The sequence below is a fragment of the Nicotiana tabacum genome, chromosome 11 (assembly GCF_000715075.1).
Source record: "Nicotiana tabacum cultivar K326 chromosome 11, ASM71507v2, whole genome shotgun sequence".
Lineage (NCBI taxonomy): Eukaryota > Viridiplantae > Streptophyta > Magnoliopsida > Solanales > Solanaceae > Nicotiana > Nicotiana tabacum.
The window spans coordinates 11,327,548-11,347,686 of record NC_134090.1 but is presented as its reverse complement, the minus strand read 5'-3'; the positions used below and the strand labels follow the sequence as shown (position 1 = coordinate 11,347,686).

The 20,139-nt window shown below is 35.4% G+C and overlaps 1 protein-coding gene across 1 annotated transcript in view; it reads right to left on the bottom strand.

Annotated features, from left to right (window-relative positions):
- The window catches only part of LOC107812880 (type II inositol polyphosphate 5-phosphatase 15), a 31,524-nt gene extending 12,110 nt beyond the window's left edge, over positions 1 to 19,414 (bottom strand). Inside the window, exons 1-4 of the mRNA XM_075224100.1 lie at positions 18,454 to 19,414; positions 16,346 to 16,601; positions 14,248 to 15,049; positions 406 to 536 (exon numbers count right to left, since the gene is read on the bottom strand). Coding sequence (XP_075080201.1) covers positions 406 to 536; positions 14,248 to 15,049; positions 16,346 to 16,601; positions 18,454 to 19,339 — 2,075 coding nt within the window. The 5' untranslated portion in view covers positions 19,340 to 19,414. The remainder of the gene's footprint in view (positions 1 to 405; positions 537 to 14,247; positions 15,050 to 16,345; positions 16,602 to 18,453) is intronic.
- Positions 19,415 to 20,139: the final 725 nt, after the last annotated feature.

The window sequence follows — 20,139 nt, the reverse complement described above, 5'->3', positions numbered from 1 at the left end:
AAACCATAGTTTACATACAAAAATAATCAGGAAAGTTGACTTCCATTGACTTGAATACAAGTTGTGTTCCCCAGTTGGAGGAAGGGGTGAGTTAGGGTTAAATGTTAGGCCTTTTGCTCATATGTAAAAAAAGCTGGAACTCGTGACTTTAGTCAAAAGAGAAGATCCAAAGAATAAAAACAGCATTCATCAAACATAAACATATTGCATTTTGAGGTGGTGTATCTAAAGTTTGAAAACTTCAAGAATTGCCAGCCATACATTGAACTAACATTTCACCTCAAGTCATGTGAAACCTATTGTGAGTCCTCATCAGCAGATTCTGTTGTCTATATCATAAGCTTAAATGCTAAATATACCAAAGTTATTCAAGCCTTGTGCATAGGATCCATAAGCAATACCTACCAGACAGAAATAACCAAGCCTGCCAACTGTCTGAAACCAACACGGATAAAAGTCGATCCTTCATCCAAGGTTTTTCCAATCATTTCCAACCACCATTGACCAGCAGAACTTCCTTCAAGACCTACCTGCATCTAAAATGTGTTTTAAGGAGTTATATTTTTTTTCTCTTTTATTAGTATGCCTAAAAAGTTTATAGTATAAAAAAGATTATAACAACTATAGGAATGGAAACCAAGAAAGACATGACCAGCAGCTAGGAAAATGCAAGTCTAGACCAGAATATCTTTTATCATGAGAAAGCTCTTGCTTTCAACTGGAGCCTTGATATAAAATGCCATGTAATTTACAACATCAAAACACACATTGATGATAATATACACAGCAGTTAAGTATTATCTTTACTGATTCCAGACAGGGTGATCTATTTCCTCTATTTGCGCCTTTTTGGAAAAGCACAAAGCCCCAGATTTTCTATTTATGCCATAGAATAATCTTTCACGGACTTAAGTGATTGAGAGAAAGAACAGACAGGAAAACTGTATATTCACGCCGATCACTAAACCATTATAGTAATAAGCTTCTCTTTAGGTATTATTTTGACCATTCCTAGGGACTTGGGGTCACTAAGAAAGTTTTAGGAAAGAAAAATAATATAACTTTGTTTTATTAATTGAAAGTCAATGGAACCTACAGTGAAGAAAGGCATGAACTAGTATGCATTTAGACTGGCATCTATAGAAGGTTCTCATATTCTACAAATAGCTTGATCAACTGTTTTACTTCCTGAAGTGGAGGCAATATCAGTTGGTCCTTTCTTAGTACTCATTTTCTTTATTAAAATAGTCAAATTATCAAGTTTTTTATCAAGAGAACCAATATGTTCTCCTAAAATTTTTACATATAAACCCAAATAATTGTTTTGAGAAATCAATTTATTAATTTCTGCAATACTAATAGCTGCCACGTTATCATCAATAAATTTTTGAAAGGCAGTGAAGGTAATACCAGTATTATTAGGTAGAATAAAGGGAGCCTGAGGAGGATAAATCGCTTTAGTAATATTACCACTCCCGTCTTTATAAGATCTTTCCAATACCTTTATATAAAGAGGCAAATAAGTTGTTATAAACCAAGGAACAAAATACATAATTTGATTATGCAAGGCACAAGCTTCATAAAATTCTTGAGATATATTATTTAAATCATCTTTACTATAAGTATGAAAAAACCATGTTTTAAACTGGTTCCATTTTTCACTAAAAAATTCTTTTTGAATATAAATACGGGCCCGAGAACCGGGGCTAAAATCAATTTGGTGTGGAATCATTAAATATTATTGGGGTCGAAATCCATCTCGGATACAGAAGGAATATCCTTATCAGAAATATTGTCATTATCTTGAACAATATTTGTTTGAGGGTTAATCTTAACCCTTTCAACCCTTTTAACCTTTGGATCAGGCTTATCACTAGCAATAGTGTGTAGAGAAGCTGCACGATTGCGAGCCGGACCGTAGACTGGTTCAATAGGGGAAATATGTTGAATAGCAGGTAGAAGTCTATGATTAGAAAATGAATGTCTATTATAAATAGTAGACTTATCATCAAATTGAATACAAATCCTACCATCCGGATTTTGAGTGACATGCGAAAATTCAGTATTTGACAAGTCGTTAGTAATCTGACTTGGGGATATAACAGAATTTAAAGTCCATGTAGTTGGAAAATTAATTTCCTCCCACCTGATAGGTCTCCTAGTGGTGACCTTGGACTTTGCAAAATTGGTTTCTACCAATATGGTCTGATCCGATGTATCGTATAACTTACATCTAGGATTTAAAGTAGATAACAATTTGAAATAAATCCTATAGGATAGACATATAAGTTCAGAACCAGGCGCATAATTATAACCATGCGTTTTCACATTTAAAGTCAAAGCATCAAGAATATTAACATCAGAAAGAGATAATTGCAGATTGGGTTGAGTATTAAAATATACCGGACCATAGGCCACTGTAGATTCTATCGAACCCATTAGAGACTGTCTGAAATTCAGATTTCTAGCATCTCTAAGAGCTGCTAAAAAGGTCTCTGGTAATCCTTTAAGGGTTAAAGGTTTAAATGCAATTTGAACCATACCAATATGCATATAATGGTAATGATGTTTATATAAATCTATATCATGCTTGTTTAACAAACGAATAGTCTGTTCAGACGAATTTAATGCTAAAGACTGTTCAGTCGTTTTTATCAATTGTTTAGAAGAAAGTTTATCAAACCAACCATAATCATAAATGGTTTTTATAGAAACTTTAGGAATTGTCCATTTATTTAATAAATCAAGGTTTTGAGGTATATCTACCTCTTCAAGTCTAGTACTTTTAGTACTTGTTTCTCCCAAATCCATTCCAAAAGCTTCATATCTATGTTGAATCTTTCATATCTATTACACATTTACCATGGAAATTCCTAGGCTCTGATACCATTTTAACACCAGGATCTAGGTAGGCGGGCGGTAGTCCGCACGGCCATCCAGATCTAGCTGCTTTAGTACACTTTAAAGGTTGGCAGTAGTCCGCACGACCAATAAGGATTCGAAATATACGGAAATTCTATTATAGTTTAATGACTGTATGGAAGGATCTATATCCTTTTACCCAAGCAAGGGGCCTGTCTAAGCCCGATACATACTCTTACTGAGCCCATGTGTCTAGCAGTTCTAACTGTGAAAGAGGTAGCCCTTTTGACAACTTCAGCGGGCTTTAATGTCACAGCTGGCTAGACGTAGCCACTAAGGCAAAGCCAATAAGAGTAGTACCAGAACCGACTGTACCACCATCTTGGAACCAAATCAAGAAACTATATTAAAATTTCTTTATATTTTGAAAGAGTCTGGATTCTTCATGGTTAATATGCAAGAGAAATTAGTTCTTCAACATAGATATGAATCCGTTTAGCCGGACATAGTCACGGCTGGGGAGAGAAACTAAGTATATAAAATACTAAAAAGAAAAGAGAATAAGTACCTTGAAGGCCGACAAGCAAGGCCCTGAAGATGAACTAAACTTCAAAACTTTTATTAACTTCAACTGATTTACAAAGTATAAACTAAATCTTTACAAAGGGGTTGGTTTAGAGAGAGGAGAGAGAGAGAGAGGAGAGAGAGAGGGGGGTTCCGGCTCTTCTTCTTTAAATGAAGAAGCCTCCTTATATAAAAAAAAAAGAATCTAGAATAGTAAATTGGGTCCCACATCTGGGTCCCTACACAGTGTTTCTACTGTAGTTAAACAGTGTTTCTACTGTGGATGAACAGTGTATCTACTGTTTAAGTGGGTCCTGGCGGCTGATAAGCTGTCAAGTCTTCTTTTTGTCCAAATTGTGCATTTGTTGCAGGAATTCTTCCACCTTGTCGATATCTCTGTCAGATAGTATCATTTCTGGCTGTATTGGTTGTGTATCTTCTACGAGGTCATCACCACTCGTTTCACTTCTCATTGAAGTGTCTGATTTTTCGCACTGATCTAGTGATTGGAGTAGATTTCTTTTTAATCCTTCTAAGTATTGATTTATCAAATCAATTTTATCTCCGTCTTGAATAGAGATTCTTCGAGCAATATGTTTAACAGTGCTTTCTTCTATTATCCTCTTTTGAGGGGCCGTTACATATAAATGGATTTGTGTTTTGATAGAATCTAATAATTCTTGTCCATATAACGTTTTTGTTTTGGGATCAGTCTTCATCAATTTGTCCCAAAAATTGTTGTAGAATACCCTATATAAACAAGGGATTTGTTCTTCCGTATAACCTAATTCCGGAGTCCATTTATGGATCCAGGGGATAGAAAATTCAATAAAGAAGTAGATTTGATCAATTTTTTCTAGGTAGCAGATATGATCTGCGTGATATAACTCTGTTAAGAACGGCGAAGCTTTTGTCCATTCTTTGTATAACTTTAGGAATGGTTCGGGTAAAATCTTGGTAGTAGGACCGTGGTATGACCACCAGTTTAAAAACCAGTTAGGGATAGGTCCTGTAAATACCTTTGCGCATACTTTGATAAACCAAGTATGCTTATGTCTCTCATTGTTATAATAAAGCACTCTATCAAATGCTTGAATATAATCCCAATAAGTGAAATTCATCGGTGATTTATTAAGGCTTATCTGCCTTTCTTTCATTGTTGAAATACCCCATTCTTCAACAGATATAATCTGTTTGATAATGACTTTTGAAAAGTTATAAACATTTTCATTCGTGTTATAACCCGAAAAGTGCTGGAATTCTGCACTACCTGTACTGATCAGGATAAGTCTCATAATAGGTGCGGGTTTTATATGATTCACCCGGATAGTATAATCCATTAATCAGATATCTCTGAAATATTTTCCACGGTTCTTCTTTTCTCTGAATCTCAGAGTTTTCAAGGAGAAATATCATTTCTCTCTTTGGTAACTTTTCATATGACTTGATATCGTCATTGTCTTCTTCTTTAGCAATTGAAGCAAAAGTATCACTTTGCTTTTTGGATGCTAAATAAGCCTGCAGATGTCCATATAACGGACTATCTTCTGGAATATCTTCCAAATGTATAGAATGTCCTGAGGATTCACCTGTATGCGGTACCTTTGAGTTTATCAAACTCTTTTTTCCTCTTTGTATTATTGGTGAGTTTGATGAGGATCCGTATGACGATCCCTGAGAATAAGTCCTACTAGGGGAAGATCTTCCCCTACCTCTGCCCCTGGTGACCCACGAAGGGTCCATTCTGCAGAAATTGTAAATCATCAATTAACTGAGAATAGCAGTAATTTCATCAGAATTAGAGTATTCTTCTTCCATATTATCAATTTTGTCAGCCATGATTTTATCAAGTATGAGTTCCTTTAAGTCTCTGTTTAAATTAATCACTCTAAGAATAGTGATCAATTCCTCGTTATCAAATAGCATGGTATAATAATTCATAAATTATTCTAAATATTCCCGGGATAGAAAATCCGGAAGGGAATTATCAATTCCTTTTTTGTATTGTATTTCAAAATCGAAAGGTGCTAGCTGAGCCTGCCATCTAGCAAATATTAATTTAGAAGCATCGTGCTTAAAATCTTTGTCAAACATGTATTTAACAGATTGAGCATCAGTTTTTATCAAAAACTTTTGGTTATATAAGTCGTCTTGAAATTTTAATACACACTTAACAATTGTTAGCATTTCATGCGCCACAGTAGCGTATTTCTTCTGGGCTTCGGTCCATTTACCAGAGTGAAATCTTATTAGATATTCACTCTTATTGTTGGGATTTACTTGTTTTAAAATCCCTCCATATCCAACATTAGACGCATCTGTCTCGATAATCTTTTGCCAAGTAGGATTGGCAAGGGTTAAACAAGGTAGAGATTTAACCCGCCCTTTAATACTTTTGACTAACTCAGTATGTTGGTTAGTCCAAGGGTGTTTATGATCTTTCTTCAGCCGATCGTATAGAGGGGCTAGATCTCGTGACAAACTTTTATAAAAAGGGGATATATAATTCAGACTTCCCAAAAATCTTTGTAATTGAGTCCTGTCAGTGATAACATCAGGAAATTTTGAGGCAAAATCAATTGATCTTTGTATTGGGGTAATTTTTCCCTGGCAAATATTATGACCTAGAAAACGAACATTCGTTTGGAATAGACTCATCTTGGGTTTAGAAATTACTAAATCGTTTTGTATAACAATCTTCTTGAAAATATCAAGATGCTTGATATGCATCTCCAAAGTCTTAGAAAATACTAATATGTCGTCAATATAAACGATGATAAAATCCAAATATGGGTTAAAAATATCATTCATAATTTTTTGAAATTCAGAAGGGGCATTTTTCAAACCAAATGGCATAACATTCCATTCATATTGCCCAAATGGAACATTGAAAGCAGTTCTATAAGTATGCTCTTTAAATATTTGAATTTGCCAATAACCAGATTTTAAATCAAATTTTGAAAATATATTGGCGTCATATAACCTAGATAGCAAGTCCCTTTTATTAGGGATAGGATACCTAATCCATTTTAGATGTTTATTTAATGGTTTATAATTTATAACTAATCGAGGAATACCTCGTTCCTTTTCTGCCGCATTATTAACATAAAAGGCGGAACATGACCAAGGAGATTTTGAGGGTTTTATCAAACCCTTTTGTAACAAACTATCAATCTCGTTTTTGCAGAATTCAACTAACTCAGCATTCATCTGGCAAGGTCGAGATTTAGTAGGAATATCATCCTCACAAAAATTTTCTTCGTATGGAAGAGTTACAATATGCCTTTTCCTGTTCCAAAAGGCACTAGGGTGATCGGCGCAAACATCAACGGCCATTTTTTCAGCAATCAATTTAATCTTCTGCTGAACTTTAGCAGATTGTATAGTATCGAATATATTCATACTAAGAATTTCTAATTGTAATGAATCAACATGCCTTTGTTTCATATTAATCAAAGCATTAATATCTCTAGTTACGGGATCTGTAACAAAGGAATAACTTATCTTTTTATCTTGATAAGTAGCAGAAAAACCATGTTCATTTATATTATTAAACGGATAAATAGCATTAATAAAAGGTGTTCCAAGTATGATTGGAGGGTATAACTGGTTTTTTACCAAAAAGAAGAAATGTGGAATACAGACTTTATTTTGGCAAATATGAGTATTAGGCAATTTGTATTCTATATCTAAAGCATGACCAGAAGCGGATTTCACCAAATGAGTGGTCTTTTGAAAATACTTAGTAGGAATTAATCCTTCCTGAATGCAACTTACATCTGCACCACTATCAATCATAGCTATATCAGTTATAGAAAAATTATTATCGATTAAAATAGTACATTTAATATACCATTTGTGTGCAGTAATAATTTGCATCATACCTAAAAATAAATCAGATTTTTCATCAGAAATTTCTTTTCCTTTATCATTAGAAAAATCAGAAATTCCTTTAGTCGAAGATTCAGGTAGAGAATTATTTTTCTCAATTTGAGCAATACGGTGATCGCAAATCATTTGATTTTGCTTAAGAGACTTAATATCTCTTTTCAAATTCTCAATTTCTTCTTTTAAATCATCAAAAGAAGTATCTCGACTAGGTATATTGGACTTTTGAAGTCTTCTATTAATTTCAGATAAAGAATATGGTGCAAAATTTTCAAATTCGTTCTTGTATTTTTCAACAGATTTTGAACTACTAGAACTGGAATTTGCAGCTAAATTAATAATTTTTTCACGAAGTTTTTCATCAGTAACTTCTTTTAAAAGTTTTATTACATTGTCAGATGTAATAGTTTTTATATTAAGACTATCAAATTGTGATTGCAATTTATAAAATTCGTCACTATCACAAGTACAAATATCACCTTTGCAAGCAGTGCAAGAAGTATCAACATTTTTATTATTATCAGAAAAATCAATTAACTCAACTTCAGTTTCAGATTCAGTCTCTGAGTAATAGTCAGATTCTGATCCCTAAGTGTATAACAAACCATAAACCTTATCGTGTAACTCATCATCGAGTTCTAAGGTTTTTAGCTTTTGAAGCTTGCAATTTGGAGAAATATGACCAAACTTTCCACACTTATAACACTTAATATCAGCGAGATCACGTTTGGATCTATTCTTCGCAAATCGAGTAGATTTTCGATGCGCTTTTCTAGTATCATGTTCTTCCTTAAGCCTATATCTAGACCTCTTTTTCTTATACGGGTTGTCCGGGTAAGGATACCTATGATATTTGGTTTTCTTCTTCCTACTTTGAGTGGAAGTTCCGGGTAAACCGAACTGGGTACAGAAGTCACCTAATTGGGACTTTTCTTTAAGCTTATCAATCTTAAGCTGTCTAGAAAGCCTTAACTCATTACACAATTTCAATCCTTCTTCTGTACAAACACCTATAAGCTTACCATAGGTATAATTATTATACAGAATCTCGCCGCAACTACCTTTTAACACATTCCTCACTCTTTCAGCAAATAAGGAAGGGAGACCATCTATAAACTTGGCTTTCCAATGCTCAAATTTATTGTCGGGTAGTTCCATAACTCTACTCATAAAAGTGTCTTTATACCATCTAAATTCACTAAGGGTCTTACATCTAAGCCCATTAAGTAAAGTTCGAATGGTCTGATGATTCGAGGTAAATCTACCATTGAAATGTTCTAAGATAGTAAGGATAAGGGTATAAACTGCATCTTCCCTACCCATTACTAGAGTCATACCTATGTTATCAACACCTTCGTCGGTTGCCGTAGCATTAATAACGAAAGCCTTTTCTTCTACAGATAAATGATTGTCCCACCAGCCACGAAGTTGGCCAGTAAATCCTGCAATAATCATTTTGCAAATATTTCTATCTGTATTTTTAACACTTTTACAGATAGTTGAATACATAAGCATTCTGTGTACGAGAATGGTTAATTGTCTATCAGTTAGACCATCAAGATTCCATTCATAAATTTCGGAACCGTTATAAGATGTATTTGTCTGATTCCAATCTCGTTCCTCAATTAACACATCTTGAGGAGTAGGACGAGGATAATAATAGGTCTGCATCCTTGGTTTGTCAGCATACCTATGATTTTGTTTAACAATCCCTTTGAGTTTATTAAACTCTGACCAAGTCTCAGTTTTATAATCAGAAACAGTCTCAATTTTATCAGCAAAATTTTTTGATAAATCAATAGGTCTAATATTTAAACCAGAAAGCTTTTTATCTACAAGCTGAGCTAAGTCATCACAGGATTTAAATTTAAAATCCTGGCTGGATTCTTAATTTAAACAGAGACTTAAAGGAACTCATACTTGATAAAATCATGGCTGACAGAATTGATAATATGGAAGAAGAATACTCTAATTCTGATGAAATTACTGCTATTCTTCAGTAAATTGATGATTTACAATTTCTGCAGAATGGACCCTTCATGGGTCACCAGGGGCAGAGGTAGGGGAAGATCTTCCCCTAGTAGGACTTATTCTCCGGGATCGTCATACGGATCCTCATCAAACTCACCAGTAATACAAAGAGGAAAAAAGAGTTTGATAAACTCAAAGGTACCGCATACAGGTGAATCCTCAAGACATTCTATACATTTGGAAGATATTCCAGAAGATAGTCCGTTATATGGACATTTGCAGGCTTATTTAGCATCCAAAAAGCAAAGTGATACTTTTGCTTCAATTGCTAAAGAAGAAGACAATGACGATATCAAGTCATATGAAAAGTTACCAAAGAGAGAAATGATATTTCTCCTTGAAAACTCTGAGATTCAGAGAAAAGAAGAACCGTGGAAAATATTCCAGAGATATCTGATTAATGGATTATACTATCCGGGTGAATCATATAAAACCCGCACCTATTATGAGACTATCCTGATCAGTACAGGTAGTGCAGAATTCCAGCACTTTTCGGGTTATAACACGAATGAAAATGTTTATAACTTTTCAAAAGTCATTATCAAACAGATTATATCTGTTGAAGAATGGGGTATTTCAACAATGAAAGAAAGGCAGATAAGCCTTAATAAATCACCGATGAATTTCACTTATTGGGATTATATTCAAGCATTTGATAGAGTGCTTTATTATAACAATGAGAGACATAAGCATACTTGGTTTATCAAAGTATGCGCAAAGGTATTTACAGGACCTATCCCTAACTGGTTTTTAAACTGGTGGTCATACCACGGTCCTACTACCAAGATTTTACCCGAACCATTCCTAAAGTTATACAAAGAATGGACAAAAGCTTCGCCGTTCTTAACAGAGTTATATCACGCAGATCATATCTGCTACCTAGAAAAAATTGATCAAATCTACTTCTTTATTGAATTTTCTATCCCCTGGATCCATAAATGGACTCCGGAATTAGGTTATACGGAAGAACAAATCCCTTGTTTATATAGGGTATTCTACAACAATTTTTGGGACAAATTGATGAAGACTGATCCCAAAACAAAAACGTTATATGGACAAGAATTATTAGATTCTATCAAAACACAAATCCATTTATATGTAACGGCCCCTCAAAAGAGGATAATAGAAGAAAGCACTGTTAAACATATTGCTCGAAGAATCTCTATTCAAGACGGAGATAAAATTGATTTGATAAATCAATACTTAGAAGGATTAAAAAGAAATCTACTCCAATCACTAGATCAGTGCGAAAAATCAGACACTTCAATGAGAAGTGAAACGAGTGGTGATGACCTCGTAGAAGATACACAACCAATACAGCCAGAAATGATACTATCTGACAGAGATATCGACAAGGTGGAAGAATTCCTGCAACAAATGCACAATTTGGACAAAAAGAAGACTTGACACCTTATCAGCCGCCAGGACCCACTTAAACAGTAGATACACTGTTCATCCACAGTAGAAACACTGTTTAACTACAGTAGAAACACTGTGTAGGGACCCAGATGTAGGACCCAATTTACTATTCTAGATTCTTTTTTTTTGTTATATAAGGAGGCTTCTTCATTTGAAGAACAAGAGCCGGAACCCCCCTCTCTCTCTCCTCTCTCTCTCTCCTCTCTCTAAACCAACCCCCTTTGTAAAGATTTAGTTTATACTTTGTAAATCAGTTGAAGTTAATAAAAGTTTTGAAGTTCAGTTCATCTTCAGGGCCTTGCTTGTCGGCCTTCAAGGTACTTATTCTCTTTTCTTTTTAGTATTTTATATACTTAGTTTCTCTCCCCAGCCGTGACTATGTCCGGCTAAACGGATTCATATCTATGTTGAAGAACTAATTTCTCTTGCATATTAACCATGAAGAATCCAGACTCTTTCAAAATATAAAGAAATTTTAATATAGTTTCTTGATTTGGTTCCAAGATGGTGGTACAGTCGGTTCTGGTACTATTCTTATTGGCTTTGCCTTAGTGGCTACGTCTAGCCAGCTGTGACATTAAAGCCCGCTGAAGTTGTCAAAAGGGCTACCTCTTTCACAGTTAGAACTGCTAGACACATGGGCTCAGTAAGAGTATGTATCGGGCTTAGACAGGCCCCTTGCTTGGGTAAAAGGATATAGATCCTTCCATACAGTCATTAAACTATAATAGAATTTCCGTATATTTCGAATCCTTATTGGTCGTGCGGACTACTGCCAACCTTTAAAGTGTACTAAAGCAGCTAGATCTGGATGGCCGTGCGGACTACCGCCCGCCTACCTAGATCCTGGTGTTAAAATGGTATCAGAGCCTAGGAATTTCCATGGTAAATGTGTAATAGATATGAAAGATTCAACATAGATATGAAGCTTTTGGAATGGATTTGGGAGAAACAAGTACTAAAAGTACTAGACTTGAAGAGGTAGATATACCTCAAAACCTTGATTTATTAAATAAATGGACAATTCCTAAAGTTTCTATAAAAACCATTTATGATTATGGTTGGTTTGATAAACTTTCTTCTAAACAATTGATAAAAACGACTGAACAGTCTTTAGCATTAAATTCGTCTGAACAGACTATTCGTTTGTTAAACAAGCATGATATAGATTTATATAAACATCATTACCATTATATGCATATTGGTATGGTTCAAATTGCATTTAAACCTTTAACCCTTAAAGGATTACCAGAGACCTTTTTAGCAGCTCTTAGAGATGCTAGAAATCTGAATTTCAGACAGTCTCTAATGGGTTCGATAGAATCTACAGTGGCCTATGGTCCGGTATATTTTAATACTCAACCCAATCTGCAATTATCTCTTTCTGATGTTAATATTCTTGATGCTTTGACTTTAAATGTGAAAACGCATGGTTATAATTATGCGCCTGGTTCTGAACTTATATGTCTATCCTATAGGATTTATTTCAAATTGTTATCTACTTTAAATCCTAGATGTAAGTTATACGATACATCGGATCAGACCATATTGGTAGAAACCAATTTTGCAAAGTCCAAGGTCACCACTAGGAGACCTATCAGGTGGGAGGAAATTAATTTTCCAACTACATGGACTTTAAATTCTGTTATATCCCCAAGTCAGATTACTAACGACTTGTCAAATACTGAATTTTCGCATGTCACTCAAAATCCGGATGGTAGGATTTGTATTCAATTTGATGATAAGTCTACTATTTATAATAGACATTCATTTTCTAATCATAGACTTCTACCTGCTATTCAACATATTTCCCCTATTGAACCAGTCTACGGTCCGGCTCGCAATCGTGCAGCTTCTCTACACACTATTGCTAGTGATAAGCCTGATCCAAAGGTTAAAAGGGTTGAAAGGGTTAAGATTAACCCTCAAACAAATATTGTTCAAGATAATGACAATATTTCTGATAAGGATATTCCTTCTGTATCCGAGATGGATTTCGACCCCAATAATATTTAATGATTCCACACCAAATTGATTTTAGCCCCGGTTCTCGGGCCCGTATTTATATCCAAAAAGAATTTTTTAGTGAAAAATGGAACCAGTTTAAAACATGGTTTTTTGATACTTATAGTAAAGATGATTTAAATAATATATCTCAAGAATTTTATGAAGCTTGTGTCTTGCATAATCAAATTATGTATTTTGTTCCTTGGTTTATAACAACTTATTTGCCTCTTTATATAAAGGTATTGGAAAGATCTTATAAAGACGGGAGTGGTAATATTACTAAAGCGATTTATCCTCCTCAGACTCCCTTTATTCTACCTAATAATACTGGTATTACCTTAACTGCCTTTCAAAAATTTATTGATGATAACGTGGCAGCTATTAGTATTGCAGAAATTAATAAATTGATTTCTCAAAACAATTATTTGGGTTTATATGTAAAAAATTTAGGAGAACATATTGGTTCTCTTGATAAAAAACTTGATGATTTGACTATTTTAATAAAAGAAATGGGTACTAAGAAAGGACCAACTGATATTGCCTCCACTTCAGGAAGTAAAACAGTTGATCAAAACATTCTTACTCATATTCAACCGTATATTTCGAATCCTTATTGGTCGTGCGGACTACCGCCAACCTTTAAAGTATACTAAAGCAGCTAGATCTGGATGGCCATGCGGACTACCGCCCGCCTACCTAGATCCTGGTGTAAAATGGTATCAGAGCCTAGGAATTTTCAAAGAAGAGAGGTTTAGCAACTCCAAACTGTAGTTGGGATAGTCTATCCCCAGTTGACATGCATGTCAAAACTTTTGGATTTTGTTAGCTCTCTAGCCATAGCATAGGTTCATTGTAACAGAGCTAACAAACTCACCCCTTTGGTACTTTTCGGATCTCATGCATCTTCTTGATGCCATTTATAATACTTCTTACGGTAGATTTTGAGAAGAAGAAAAGGCTTCTTGTATTTCTGCGTATATTTACGTCCCATGAGCAAGGGAATTTATACAAAGCTCCTAATGCTAATTAAGGAAATAAAATAAATCTATAAAATCAATCCAGCTATCAAATCAAATAAAATCATAATAAAACCAGATCTCCTAAATATAATCAAAACTCCTGAAATCATGCTAATCAATACTCCTAAATCAAGTTTTCTTGAATCATGCTAATCAACACTTACTTCAACCAAAGAGAGAGAGAGAGCGGGCGGGCGGGCGGGGGGGGGGGGGGGTGTTGGTGGTCCTTAGAGACTATATGGTGCTTGGATGCGATAATAACAGAATTATTTTTGGGTGTTAGAAGCACTTCCACAAGTGACTAGTATTTTGAGAACTATTCTCCACTTAGACCCAATCTTTTTTTTAAAAAAAAATCATCTCGACATTTCTGAGAGAAGAAAGCAACACCAGTCTAGAGACCGAAGAGAGGTCGCTCGGGTTGGAGAGAAAAGGGGAAAAAGAAAAGGAATCTTACTGTTTCTTTAGCAGCAGCCATAGCAAGAAAACCAGCACCCATGTCCACCTCCTGCAAGCCAACAACAATGATGCCAACATCTGCTGCTGCAGAACCTAGCCATGATATAAGTGAATCGGGAGAAGCTCTTCCTTGTCCAACATTCCATGTACCAGCCAATATTTTTAAATTCTCGAGCCTGGTATACAAAAATTCCTTGCTAGCTAACTCTGAGCGCAAAATACCATCCACTGGTGCAGGAGATATCACACTCCAACCGCGTATACCACCATGATTAGCCAAAGTGAAAACATAACCTCCACCCACCGACAAATCTATTACAGGACAACTATGAGCCATCCATCCTCCAAGTAGATTACCACTAAGATCCAACACCTGAATATAACCACTAGCATAACCCACCCAAATTCGTAACCCATATGTGCATAAGCATTGAACAGAGAATGCGTGATACTGGATTTCTTGCAACCGATTGCCGTTTATATCCCATTGGACAAGTAATCCATTTGCACATCCACTCCAAATCATTCCATCAGCCGTAATGATCAATGCTTCAGTTCTCCGATTCTCTTCTCCAAATCCTCCTTTTGTCGCAACCCTACGAACAGCATCCGCTGCTCCCAAGATAGCATTGCGTGAACGCTGAAAGAAGCTGATAGAACTTTGAGACTTGTCCTTTTTCGAACTGGACACTATTTTCATCCTCATTTCATCTTCAATTACAGGATCTTGTGCTGCTAGTGTATTTTCAACCTGACCATCTGTGTTAAAAGTTTTCAGTAACTCTCTCGTCCGCGCATCCCTGAAAGTCAAAAGCAATTTGACAAGAAACAATCAACATAATCGGAACCAGATGACCTGAATAGTTAGATTTCATTTCGAAACAATCAGAATTTATTTTTTTTGTTAAGGTAAATAATTTTATTAACAATTGGGGACTAACCCTGTATACAAGCCGTATACCAAAAAAAAGAAAACCTGCACCAAAATATAATTCTCAACAAAAGAGATCCAGTCCTTTATACAAACTAACATAGGTGATCCTTCCGCTGTCAAAATCGCTCCCCTCGCCGCCAACCACACAAAGAAACACACCTTTCTTGGTGCTCTGGGAATCCAAATAGAGTAATGAGGGAAAACTTGTTCCTCTCTCACTAGTAAACCTCTTATAATAAGATTTAACCGTGAATAATCAATTTTTACTCTCAATACATCCGATACATTATTCGGTGTATCCAACCCATACAATAACTCAACTAGATTGTGAAATTCTTCCATCTCCCAATCTTGTAGGTTCCTCCTAAATCTCAAATCCCAATGAAGCACTCCTCCATGGGACCTACAAATTTGTTCGACCGTCGTCTCTCTATGGCAAGATACTCTATATAAGTTAGGGAAAGCTTCCCTCAACTCGTTCTCCCCGTACCACTAATGCATCCAAAAATTAATCCAGCTTCCGTCCCCAACCCTAAAGGAAATATGTCCACTAAACATTTCCCACCCCTTCATAATACTCCTCCATAAGCCACACCCAAACGGTACTCTAATGTTTCTAGTCCACCCCCCCTTCCATAATACCATATTTTTCTGCTACATCCCCCTCCAAAATGCACTCTCCTCCACCCCAAATCTCCATATCCACTTCCCTAGCAAAGCTTTGTTGAAGACTTTGAGATCTTTCACCCCGAGACCTCCCCGTTCCTTTGGAGATGTGACAACTCTCCAGTTCACTAAATGATACCTTCTTGCTCCTTCCGTTGTGTCTGCAAATATAATCTAATATATGCATCACAACTTTAAATATAAAAAACACAAGAACCAAGGAAACAATATGGCGGAAGTTCAAGACTACCACATCCATTCTTCAATCAAAAACATGTCTGTACTGATGATGACTGAGCACTTATAGAATTTTAACTGTGGTTTAACATAACATTATTATGCTTGTTCATTGTAACATTAACATCACGTTATTATGCTTGTTCATTGTAACATTAAGCTTCAAAAATAAAATTGTAGCAACAATGCAAAAACTAGCAAGCTACAAGACAATATAAATGAAGACATTTGTTTGTAAAATGATTCTGAAGGTACTCACCAAAGTGCAAATGACACATAACCAGTCGTCCAAATTTTTGCTCCAGAGTGATCAGAGATCATATATTTGACATCGACAGAAAATATGCTATTGCATGTGCCATTTTGTATAACTTGGCTCTTCAGATCCACGTATGACCTCTCTATAGACAAAGCAGCCATGTGCCTTTCCTCTTCTATCAGAGCAAGCGATTTCTCAATTCCTTCCCACGGCCAGATCTTGATGGAACCACCCTCAGAACCAGACCATAGATCGCCTAAATGAAATTGCTCATCAGATCAGAATTAAGCACACTCACTTGAGATACTCCCACTAACATTTGCCTTTTCGTTTATAGTAAAACTGGCATTTTATCAGTCCAGTTTTAATGTAACTAATTTTACTCATCAAAAGAAACTAGAAACCAAGAAAGCCACTTTGGATATCGATGCATCACAGTGCAAGTCAAGAATGACACAGAGATCCATCCAAATGATATTTCTGGTTGCAGAATAAAGGCAGCAATCTCAGAGCTACTTTTTTTTTCTTTCAAGCGGCAATTTCAGAGTTGGTTGTAAGAAACTTTCAACAAATAAAAATCCATCATGATAGCAAGTCTTGGCCAATCATCCCCTCATGAGCTACCTTTTGGGGTTGAGTTAGGCCTGAAGTTCATTTATTCTATAAGGGCACTATCAATTAGTTAAGAAAACGTTTTAGTTATGTAAGTGCGTTAATTTTGATAATTGTGGCATCCGGGCCAGCTTGCATGCACCTCGACTAATTCTACAGGATCCATGCTATATCCCACCGGCAACAGATACCAGGTAACTCTATCCACTAAGGCTTGGGCAAATAGGAAGAAATCCCCTAGTGCTTTTACCTCCGCTGGGATTTGAACCTGAAATCTCGTGATTCTTGCCCACTCACTGACCACTACCCGACATCATTGGGTGCTTAGTACGTTTACTTTAGGTCCTATATTTTCTAAGAGTTTTTTTAGTCCTAGTATAGATAATTAAAAATATTAGAGAACTTTTAGTCTTTTTTTTATTGTAATTTTGCACTATGTTGGCCTGAGATGAACTTAATTGGACAAACGTGGACAGAACTTGTTTGGAATTGTAGCATAGTTTTCGCTTATCTAACTGATATCCAAACTGGGTTTGACCTCCAAAAATAGTGGAATTGTGTTTCTGTTCTTTCTGCACCAAGAAAGAAAAGACGTGTGGTTTTTTCATCCTAGCTTGCGTAACCGACTGTCTATTTACTACATCATAGAAGAAAATGAACACAATGATTTTAATACTAGCTTATATAAGATGATCGAGCAAATTCAAAGGCTTACATTAGTAAATTTAGTTTTTAAAGTGCTAAATTGCAATATAGTAAGTCAAAAAACTACTCCCTAGTCCCTCTATCTCAATTTGTATGACATACTTTCCTTTTCAGTATGTCCCACAAAGAATGCCATACTTATTTAGAAAAAACATAACTTTATCATTTCCCCTTATGAGATGATATATAGCAACACAAACGTCTACGGTTTTTTGTCAGTTTTTTCTTAAATATAAGACATACACTACCAAACACACATTTCGGCGACCACATTTTCAACGTAACACTATCAAATCAATTGCCCTTTGAGAAATCTATTATTTACCAAGATATATTGATGATAATTGAATCAAATAGTGATGAATAATTTAAGGACTCAATTAAAAAGTATTATTTTTAACATGAAATAGATTCTTACACTTAACAAAAGAAAACTACCAATTAAACTAGAATGTAAAGATAAAGAACTGTACGAAAACTGCAAACGATTAATATTTACTATAAATTTTTTAAAACTTTGTATAAAAGTATACATATATACAGGTGTTATAATAAATTTAAAATAGCTACTCCTATATTCGGGGTTGGTTCGGTTTTTTTAATTAAAACCAAAACCAAACCAAATTTGATCGGTTTTTAAATTTCAAAACCAAAACCAAACTAAACCAAAAAGTATCGGTTTTTTTGGTTGGTTTGGTTTGGTTTTCGGTTTAGTTCGGATTTTCGGATTTTTATGAACACCCCTAGATGCAATTACACAGAAAAGGTATTACGAAAGACTCAAACTTTACCATAGGAAGTCATGATCATGGAAAGAACTGGACCGCGATGAGCCTGCCACGTCAGCACTTCTTTCAAAGCAGCTCTTCCACAAGCAGCACCTTTCTCTCTACTGCTAATTTCACTGTCCATTTTCCAACACCTGATTTTACCATCTTTGTGTCCACTCCACATCAACCTATTCCCAGCATCTTCAACAAGGCAAAATGTTGGGGAAACGCTAACAGACTCCACAAAAGGTGCAGCATCCTCGAAGTCCTCATCTTCATCTTCTTCTTCTTCAGCAGCAGCCTCATATATATCCGACAAATTCCATACCCGAACTCCACGCTCCGACCCGGCCCATAGCTGAGATCCATTACACAGTACAGTCCGCAAAAATCGCCCGATTTGCCTTTCTCTCAACGGATGCGGCCGTAATTCCAATGACGGCGGCCGATCAGGATGCACTGCGGCACGCACCGGCAACTTGAAAATGCCGGTACCGCCACCTTTACCTACAAACTCAGGTAAGCCCTGTGACTGGCTCTTGCCGTTAGTATTACCGTCAGAAGTAGCAGCTGTTTCCGAAGAAAGCTTACGGTCGAGGAATTGAATCATATAATCAAGTCGTTTACGAACGGCGCCATTTTGACCTGAACCGGAGCTGAAATCTTCGTCATCGGAAGATGAAGTGCCGTAGAATCGGTCAAATAATCTTGGAGTTCGCTCCGTCTCGTCTAAGCTAAATTTACGGCCGGAACCGCCGAGTGTATTGACATTTTCGCCGTCGTCGGAATCGGAATCGGAGTTGAAAGCGAATTTTTCACTGTAACAGTGGAAATTCCGACGACTGGAGGTATTGGAAGTAGAAGCTAAAAGGTCGCCGTCTTCATCGTCGATTCGAGAAGATTCCATTTGGTGTTTGTGGGTATGATAATGGAGAAAATCTAGAGAATTTTGGGGGTTTTGACATAACAGCGAAGATAGTGGGGTTCATTACAAGAGAAAGACGTTGAATTTCTGTTAATTCTTTTTCTTTTTTGTTTTTATTATATTCTCTTTATTTATTTATTTGTTCTTTTAATCGCACTTAATTTCTACATTATAAAGTGACTAAAAAGCCAATCAAGTATTGTAAACTATGAATATGAATGAGCATTTTGAAGAAAAGATAAGTATATGTATTCCCTCTTAAAGTGTCATTATATATTTAAAACTAATTTAATATTAAATTTTATATTTATTCTGTATATTTTTATAATGTCAGTAATTTCATGATATATTTAAAAATACAAGTCTTAAAATGTGTTGAGTCAAATTACGGCACATAAAAAAAGAATCACATATTAGACTTGTCACTGGCAATTGAATTGGAAAAAAATTATTTATTACGTAATGATATAAATAGTTTTACATAATCAAGTTATTCAAAAATAAATTACAAATAACTATCAACATTAAACATAATTAGTTACTCCTATATGAGAAAAAATAAGTTGGATAATATGTTAGAATCGGGTCAAATTAATGTTAACATGTCAAAAGTGGAAAATAAAGTGAATATCAGATGAAATATTATAGGTAAATGGATAATTTGAAATACTCCTTAAAAATCTTTTTATTTTTATTTATTTATTTATTATTGACTATTGAGTAACGGGACGGAACGGGAAGTCGTTGTCATTAACGTACCCGCCAATGTTAACTAACTGGGC